General features: G+C 45.1%; 1 protein-coding gene across 1 annotated transcript in view; it reads left to right on the top strand.

Annotated features, from left to right (window-relative positions):
- Positions 1–5098: 5098 nt before the first annotated feature.
- The window catches only part of PREP (prolyl endopeptidase), a 129416-nt gene continuing 124727 nt past the window's right edge, over positions 5099–9787 (top strand). Inside the window, exon 1 of the mRNA XM_049771175.1 lies at positions 5099–5275. Within this exon, the coding sequence (XP_049627132.1) occupies positions 5228–5275 (48 nt within the window). The 5' untranslated portion in view covers positions 5099–5227. The remainder of the gene's footprint in view (positions 5276–9787) is intronic.

Raw genomic sequence — 9787 nt, 5'->3', positions numbered from 1 at the left:
ACAGACACTTTGACAAAGAAGAAATACAAATGGCCAAAAGACACATGAAGAAATGCTCCACATCACTAATCATCAGGGAGATGCAAATCAAAACAACAATGAGATACCACCTCACACCACAGAGAATGGCACACATCACAAAGAATGAGAACAAACAGTGCTGGCGGGGATGTGGAGAGAAAGGAACCCTTATCCACTGCTGGTGGGAATGCCGTCTAGTTCAACCTTTATGGAAAGCAATATGGAGATTCCTCCAAAAACTGGAAATTGAGCTCCCATACGATCCAGCTATACCACTCCTAGGAATATACCCTAAGAACACAAAAATACAATACAAAAATTCCTTCCTTACACCTATATTCATTGCAGCACTATTTATCATAGCAAGACTCTGGAAACAACCAAGATGCCCTTCAACAGACGAATGGCTAAAGAAACTGTGGTACATATACACAATGGAATATTATGCAGCTGTCAGGAGAGATGAAGTCATGAAATTTTCCTATACATGGATGTACACAGAATCTATTATGCTGAGTGAAATAAGTCAGAGAGAGAGAGAAAAACGCAGAATGGTCTCACTCATCTATGGGTTTTAAGAAAAATGAAAGACATTCTTGTAATAATAAATTTCAGACACAAAAGAGAAAAGAGCTGGAAGTTCCAGCTCACCTCAGGAAGCTCACCACAAAGAGTGATGAGTTTAGTTAGAGAAATAACTACATTTTGAACTGTCCTAATATTGAGAATGTATGAGGGAAATGCAGAGCCTGTTTAGAGTACAGGCAGGGGTCGGATGGGGAAGAGGGAGATTTGGGACATGGGTGATGGGAATGTTGCACTGGTGATGGGTGGTGTTCCTTTTATGACTAAAACCCAAACACAATCATGTATGTAATCAAGGTGTTTAAATAAAAAAAAAGCATAACATTAGCTCTGAACTTTTTATAGATAGCTGTACCAACCTTGAGGATGGTTCCTTCCAAACCTATTTAGCTCAGTGTTTTCATTATGAAAGTGTGTTTGATTTTGTCAAATGCCTTCTCTGCATCAATTGATAAGATTATGTGGTTTTTACCTTTATTGTTATTGAGGTAGCATATTATGTTGATTGATTTGCATATGTTGAACCATCCTTGCATCCCTGGGATGAATCTCACTTGGTCATGGTATATAATCTTTTTGATGTATTGTTGGATTCATTTAGATAAGATTTTGTTGAGAATTTTTGCATACATTTTTATTAGTGAGATTGGTCTAAAGTTTTCTTTCTATGGTGTCTTTGCCAGTTTGGGGAATGGGTGTAATATTAGTCTCTTAAAAGGACTGTGCCTGTCTTTACAATGTTTTGGAAGAGCCTGAGGATCAATGGTAGTAGTTCTTCTCTGAATGTTTGATAGAATTCACCTGTAAAATCATCTGCTTGGACTTTTGTTCTTGGGTAGTTTCTTAATTACTGTTTCAATTTCCTTAGATGTGATTGGCCTGTTTAGGCTTTCTACATCCTCCTTATTAAATCTTGAAAGATGATATTTTTCCAGAAATCTGCTGATTTCTTCTGGATCCTCTAAATTAACTGAGTACAGTTATTCATAATAAGCCCTCATGATGTCTTGGACTTCTTGAGGTTCTCTTGTAATCTCCCCCCTTTTCTTTGTGATCCATTTTTTTTGGGTGTATTCCATCGCTTCTCAGCCTTTTGGCTAAGATCAAGTGTACCTGGGTGTTTTCCCTTTTTGCTTTTGTGAGTCCTGCCAGAGCTTCGTTTATCTTGTTTATTCTTTCGAAAAACCATCTCCTGGTCTCATTGATTTTTTGTACTATTTTCTTTTTTCTATATTGTTTATTTCTGCTCTGGTTATTATTTCTTGTTTTCTACCTGCATTTGTTTTTTGTTTTTTGTTTTTTTGTTTTTTTGTTTTTTTTTTTGATGCTGTTTTTCCAGATCCTTAAGGTTTCCCTTTAAGCTTTTGATTTTGTCATTTTCTGTTTCCTTATGTATTGCTATGAGTTTGCCCCTAATTACTGCTTTTGATGCATACCACAGATTTTGAAAATTTGTTTCTTTATTATCATTTGTCTCAAGGAGTCTTTTTATTTATTCCTTGATTTCCTCTTTGATACAGCTATTGTTGAACAGCTGGTTGTTTAATCTCCAGGTGTTGGATTTTCTCCACACCTTCTTTTTACAGTTAATCTTGATCTCTGTTGTATTGTGATCTGATAGGGTGCTTCTTATAATCCTTATATTTGTGACTTTGTACAAATTAAATTTATATCCTAAGGCATGGTCTATTCTAGAGAAGGTTCCATGTGCACTTGAGAAGAATGTGTCTTCCACTTTCTCAGGATGGGGCCCTGTATAAGTCCATTAGTCCTAGATCTTCTAGTTTCTTGTTTAGGGCTCTTACCTCTTTGCTAGTGTTCTGCTTAATGGACCTGTCTAGTGGTGATACTGGTGTGTTAAAGTCTCCTACCACTATCACATTTCCTTCCATATGTTTCTCTAGGTTTATGAGAAACACCTTACATATTTTTCTGGCTCTACATTTGGTGCATACATGTTGATCAGAGCTAGTGCTTCTTAGTCTAATGTTCCCCTGATCAATAAATAGTGACCATCTTTGTCTCTGAGTACTTTCTTGAGGTTGAATGCAATCTGGTCTCATATATGAATGGCTGTACTAGCTTTTCTTGTTTTGTTTTCCACTGACTTAAATAATTAATTTTCATCCTTTTATTTTTAGCCTGTGTTTATCTTGATCTTTTAGGTGTGTTTCTTGCAGGCAGCAGATGTTTTGTTTTGTTTTGTTTTGTTTTGTTTTTTGTATTTGGGCCACACCTGGCGGTGCTCAGGGGTTACTCCTGGCTGCTCAGAAATAGCTCCTGGCAGGCACGGGGGACCATATGGGACACCGGGATTCGAACCAACCACCTTTGGTCCTGGATCAGCTGCTTGCAAGGCAAACGCCGCTGTGCTATCTCTCCGGGCCCCAACACTTCATTAGTGCTTGTGGCCTCCAGTGTTAGCCCTGACAGTACTGGGGAGGGAGTGGTTCTGGGAAGCAAACTGAAGCACCCTAACCTCTGTGCTGTCTCCCTGGTTTTAGGAATTTCACTCTTATTTCTAGAGTTAGTTTTGAGTTTCCTACATCTTCACTTAATTTGTCACTAAGTATCAAAGAATATTAGAATTCTTTGAACCCATTAAGGTTGTAGTGTAACCAGTCACATGGATAGTGCAGATAGCTAAGGAACAGAACTAGAAAATGCTTAAAAACACTCGATTATATATGAAGCATAGAATTGGGAAGCTAATTAAAAAAAGAATGGAGGCCAGAGTGATAGCACAGAGGTAGGGCATTTGCCTTGCACATGGTTTACCCAGGACACCAGGACAGACTTGGGTTCAATTCCCGGCATCCCATATGGTCCCTTAAGCCTACCAGGAGCAACTTCTGAGCGCAGAACCAAGGGTAAGCCCTGAGCACCTTGTAATAAAGCTGGATTTCTCCTGAAACTTCAACTGACTGCCTGTGGGTCATTTCTTTGCCATCATCGTGCCCCTACAGACTCACCAGCTGAAGGAGCTGCAGGTGTTGGCCTGAGAAGAGAAAGGCCTCACCACCATCCACAACACCAGGACTCAATAATGAATAATTATTACAACAGGTATAGATATAAACAGCTCTCAAAGAGGGACCAGATAAATAGTACAATGTGGGTAGAGCACTTGCCTTGCATGCAACATGCAGTCCCCTGTACTCCATTTGGCCCCTGAGTAGTGCTAGGGGCGATACCTGAGTGCAGAGCCAGGAATAAGCCCTGAGCACCGCTGGTGTGACCACAAAACCAAACGAACAACATATAAAAATCAGAAATAGTTCAAAGAGCTAATGTGTGCACTGCATGCTTCCAGCTAAAGTTCATCCGGGCTGCCCCTCTAAACTCTAAACTCCTTTCTCCCACACCTCATCATTGGCAGGATTCGGCTCTCAAACCTAAAGGAAGATGACATAGATTTAGGGTCCTTTCTAGAAAGAAAACAACAACAAACCGGATAACTCCTGCTGGAGAGATAGGTGTAGTACATGCTCCCAGAACTGAGCTGGAAGAAACCCCCGATGACCATCAGGGCGTGGCCCCAATCAAACACAAAAAAGATCATACAGATTTGGGCAATTTCTTAATTTACCCAGATTTAGCAAATTCTAAAAATATTTTTTTTCTAGAAGTCAGTTTTCTTTATTTAAAGCAGGGTTTGGGTTTTTTTTTTTTTTTTTTAATTATTTGAGGCCCCTCTCTCCTTGGACCCTTCAGGCTCCTTTAATTCCTTAGCTTTGGCTATAAACCGTCTTTTCCTTTGGACTCTAAGTCCTTAAATGTGATTTTTTCTCCTCATCTCTCCGAAGTGATTTGGTTTGTTTCATCCACAAAGCCAGAAAAAAAGAAAAAGAAAAAAGGGCGGGGTGGGAAGAAGGGAGGCGGATAGTCCTCTGCCTCCCTAAAAAAAGCAAACCCTGCCACTTCATTCCCCTGGTGGCCAGCAGAGAGGCTGGGGGTGAGGAGGCAGGGAGAAGAAGGCAGCGAGGCTTGGTGGTCTTTGGGGGGAAGAAGACCTGGGGATCCGACGACCTCTGAGCCCTGCGTGGTCCAACGCTCCCGGGCCGAGGCTAGACTTGGGTACGGCCCGGAGCAAGCTGGGTGCAGGAGCTGGGTGCAGGAGCCGGTGCAAGAGCTGGGTGCAGCGGCTGGGTTGCAGGTTTCCCTATCGTAGGACTCTCGGGTGCCAGCTGCTGCTCGCCGCTGCTGCTGCTGCCGAGTGCCAGAGCTCCGGCTCCCGGGTGCCAGGAGGTTGCTGCACTTCGGCGCTACTGCAGAGGGAGCTGTCCAGCCAGGTTGCTCCGCCGCTGACGGAGCCCCGCTCCCTCTTGCCGCCTCTGGGCCCGCCCGCCGAGGAGGGGCTCCAGGCCGCGCCGACAGCTGCTTCCTGCTTCCCGGGAGCTCCGCGTGTTCCCTCCCCATCGGTCGCCCGCCCGCCCGCCCGCCCGCCCGGAGCCCGCCGCCGTCCGCCCGCCCGCCCGCCCGCCCGGCCTCCTGCGCGCATCCCAGCCGCGTCCTGCTGGCTCTGCTCTGCCGGGCTCGCTCGCCCCTTTCTGGCTTTCTCTCTCTCTGCTCCCGGAGCCTGCGCCCCGCACGCCGCCCCTCCTGGCCTGCCCGCCCAGCCATGCTGTCCTCCTTCCAGTACCCCGACGTGTACCGCGACGAGAGCTCCGTGAGTCGCACCCCGGCCCCTTCCCTGCGGGGGCCCCGCAGCCCGGCTCCGCGAGGGTGGGCGCCGCCCGCAGCCCCGCTCCTCCCCTCCCCTCCCCCCGGCCTTTGTTTGGCAGAACCGAGCTGGGGGGGTTCGGGGTTCCCTCCCGTGCCCACCCAGCCCCGGCGCCTGTCCCCTCTGCAGGCTCAGCGCAGGAGCCCCTCACTCCCGCCCCGGGGCGCCCTGCCACGCGTGTCCGCGTCCTAGCACCCGCGGGGGCCCGGCACACGCCCCAGGGCGCAGCACTCGTCGCCCAGGAGGGAGTGGGCGCACGGAGCGTGTCCCTGCTTGTGCCCGGGAGGGGCTCTCCTGAAAGATGGGGAGGGGGTACCCCCGTGCCCAGGAGGCCCCCCCCATCCATACCCCCCCACCGGAAAGACGAAATCAAACTTTTACCACTTGCACGTGGAAAAAGGAGGAAAAAATAGACTTAAGAGTCGAAGTTCATTCATTGCATTCCCAATTGCATTGTGTTATTGGGGAGTCACCCCGGCCCCCCAGATCCGGAGCTGGAGCTAGAGCTGGACTTGGAGTTGGGGCCCAGGGGAGAAAACCCAAACCGGGATGATGAGCCTGACTGAGGCTGTGGAAGGCGGAGTCGAGACCCCACGGCTTTGTCGGACTCCTCCCAAGTTTTCCCCCCAACACGAAGGAAGGGGATTCTTATGGGGAGATCGTTCGTTGATGGTACTCGAATTCTAGAAGGCTTTGAGAAGGAAGAAACATGACCTTGCTCGGAAGTTTGCAGTTTTAGCTCATATTTGTGTAACCCAGTGGAGATCTGGAGGGGAGAATTCTGGGCAAATACCTTTTGCGTTTAAAAAATTCATTTGGCCTGTTCGTTTGGAGTGGATTCAAATGATGTAGGCATGGTTCTCTGAGGACTGGTCAAATTTTTGAGGTTACGTGTGTGTGTGTGTGTGTGTGTGTGTGTGTGTGTGTGTGTGTGTGTGTATGTGTGTATGTGTGTGTGTGTGTTTATGTGTGGAGACTTCACTGGACCACTGTGTGTGTATATATATGTATGTATGTATGTATGTGTATGTGTATGTGTGGAGACTTCACTGGACCACTCCCAGGGTCACCATGGTCTATTTACAGCTTATTAACTTAATCTAAAAGCCCTGACAACGCTGCTACTTGTGGTTCAAAGGGTCGTTTATTTGTACCTGGGTGGAAAGTGATCCTGGTGGAGTAGAGATGAGGACAGACCAAGTAAGAAGACCTGAGTGCTAGTTCTGGATGTGTCACTCAGTATCTGGATGCCCTCTGGAATATCACTTACATGTTCAGGTTTTTTTCCTCTTATATTAGGGCTGTCTTAGTTAACCTCTGGGGTCTGCAGTAAGATCCTCTCTGCAACCTTATTTCTTCATTCATATAGTGCTTCAGGTCTGCAGCAGAGCACCACCAGACTTTAGTCATGAAAGGATGTGTCTCTTTGGATGCTTGGTGATCTGAATTTTCAGGATAGATAAAAATAGAAATTCTTATGTGGTTTGATAAGTTCAGTTTTAGAGTTGTGGGAGTGGGATGCTTCATTTTTCTCTCCTCTGGGTTACAAAATTCCTGCAATTCATTTCTCCTCTTAATATTCCTCAAGGAGTTGAGTGAAGACTTTATGAATATGATGAAAGAGATGATGAGCCATGAACTTGGAAGGATAAACTATCAATTTTAATACTCTGAATTTTTCTCACTCAAGAAATTATGAAAACTCTAAGCCTTAGAGCCAAAGGACAGTCCTGGCCATACTGGGTTCTGGGATCCACTTTGTCTATTATCTCAGCCTACGTGGTCTCTCAGGGGCCTGATTGCTAAGCCCTGGTCTTAGTTAGGCCTTTGTTCAAATTGTAGCTGAATTTCTAGGAGGGAGTCCTGTTTCTTCAAAGCATGTTTTGGAGATCTGTTAGCCCCAGACTGGCTGGCTGTCTCCCAAACAGGAGCTTGTGACCCTGGTTGGTCGAGAGAGCTCGTCCTTCCCTAAGGAGCTGAAATAGCACTTCTTAGATACTGCTGTCAGAAAACTCGGGCCTGGCACACGGATTGAGTATGTCTGGGCAAGAGTTATAGTACAGTTGTTGGGGCCCTTGCCGAGCTGGCCAGGTGTGATGCCAGAGCTCAGGTGGGGACACCTCCCCCCAAAAAAGAGTATTGGATAAGATGAGAACGTAGTATATGGGCTTAATTTATAAGGGAAGAGATAATATGTGAATTGAGCTCAGAAGTTGGCCAGGTGGTTAAGGTAAGAATGTATTCCTGGCTTCTGTGTCACCGAAATAAAACCATTAAACAGGCCTTAACAATTACATTTATTTGCAGGCTAGCGGGACTGTGTCTAGAGCTTCATGGGTGGATTAATTTAAATTGGTAGATTGGAAATAGAAACAAGAAAATCTAGCAAGGATAGGTGTGGTTGACCTGTCTGCTGCAAATTCAAGTCTGCCCTTTATTCTGAGTTGTTGGAAAGTTAGCACAGACGAAATCCTGACTGACTTACCCGAGTATTTAGTTTTAAAGCATCTTGAGGGCTTGCTTGATCACTGATGAGAGCATTAGATATGGCATAATTTCAATTTCGGGCATATGGCAGAGACCACCCATCTCTAGGCTACTGTTTTCTGAAAGAAACATAGAAGAGGTGTCTTGGCTCTGAGATTGTCTGTCGGATTGTCCTGGCATCTGTTTCTTGTTCTGATTTAAAATGCCTGGTCAGTCACTGAGTGCAGTGTGTCTGGACCTTGATACTGATTCTGGAGGGGTTGGGTGGCATTTCCCTCTTAATAAACCAGCTGAGGAGGTTCACGGCATCATCCCGGGGTTTGAGTTAGGGTCGGACTCAGCCACCTGGCTCAGCTCATTAACCAGAAGTTAAATCCTCAGACTTAAGGGTCAGCTTAGGGTGAATCACAGATCTTCTCTTTTTAACTACCTGTATTTGCAGAGCTCTTGCTCTCCAGATTTGGTTTCTTTGTCTGGCAAATATGTTAGTAATAATCTTATCCCAAGGGATGGATGAGACATGGCTGAAGTCTGTGGCATTGTGCTTAGCTCTATGATTCTTGGGTTAGCAAGTCTGGGGTCTTTATTCTGATTAACCTCTCAGCTCACCATGATTCCTGGATTAACAGTAAATCTGAGGTTTTTATCCTGATTAACCTCCCTGAATTGCATTCTGTAAAATGTATGATAGGGGTTTCATCCCTGCCCTTCCAGGGTGCCACAGTGCATATTCATTGTTTCTGACTTTGGGTCTGGCACTTCGCAACACCTTCACTTAGTGATAAAATTAACGTTTCAGTTAATCTTTTCCACTTCCACTAAGTCGATGTGTCTGAATTTTTAGTATAACATCATAATCAAGGAACTTTTATAAAGCATCTGATCCATCCCTTCTAAGGAATATTTGGGGACAAGATATTGAAGATTACTTTTGGCTTTGAAGCCCTCCTTTTTTTGACATCTCATCCCTGTGACTCTAAAAAGGTTGAATTGGGAGATGCCTCATAACCTTCTTTTATTTTAGTTTCTATTTTTGGTTTTTGGGCCACACCCAGTGGTGCTCAGGGTTTTACTCCTGGTTCTGCTCTCAGAAATCACTCCTGGCAGGCTTGGGGGCCATATGGGATGCCGGGGATCAAACCTGGGTCAGCCTTCTGCAAGGCAAATGCCCTACCCACTGTGCTATCACTCTAGCCACATTTTAATTTTATTTTATTTTTGATTGCTTCATAGCATTAACATTTTCTGATCTTTTGATCAGGAAATGGTGGTTACTTAAAGCATATTTAATACCTCTTTAAAGTGTATAAAATGCAAAAGACTTGCAGATGAGAAGAAATGATAAAAAAACTTTCAGTTAGTAGTAGCAATCAGCCAGAATTCAGGAAGATTTTGACGAAGGCTGGCAAGATGGTTATTTTATGAGGACTCATCAGGAGTATTTTCAGTCTAATCTTACACTTACTTATGCTTGTCAGACAGTTGTCTCTAATGAGACCTGTTCCTGAATGTTTCCTGTTTAGCTGCTCATTTTTCTAGGTGTATAATTCCCCAGGTGCCTGCTCATCTGATTGCAGATGTGGGCAGCTGTAAGCCCCTTTCAAAGCCTGATCCTCTGAACCTGGTGTTCATTATGTTCCCAGCAGTAGAAGCAGCACATCCTTTCTCCAGGGAAATGTTTGCTTTTCTTGAAGAAGAGTCCGTGCTTTCTGCTCTTATAGAACAAAGCAAGAAGTCATTAAAACTTTAGTCCACAGGTTGGACTGAAAATACAGCGGGGTAGAACATTTGCCTTTATGCAGTCTACCCAGTCTATTCCTATGCCAGTCTATTCCTGGCATCCCATATGGTCCCATAAGCACTACCAAGAGTAATCCCTGAATGTAGGGGCAAGTTAGTATAGGCAGATGTGGCTCAAACACCCCCCAATCCCCGAAAAATGTTGAAAATTTAACCCAGACCCAGGTGGTC

Source organism: Suncus etruscus, chromosome 4 (assembly GCF_024139225.1).
Source record: "Suncus etruscus isolate mSunEtr1 chromosome 4, mSunEtr1.pri.cur, whole genome shotgun sequence".
NCBI lineage: Eukaryota > Metazoa > Chordata > Mammalia > Eulipotyphla > Soricidae > Suncus > Suncus etruscus.
Note: the sequence above shows the minus strand (reverse complement) of the source record. Positions and strands in the feature narration are given on the sequence as shown.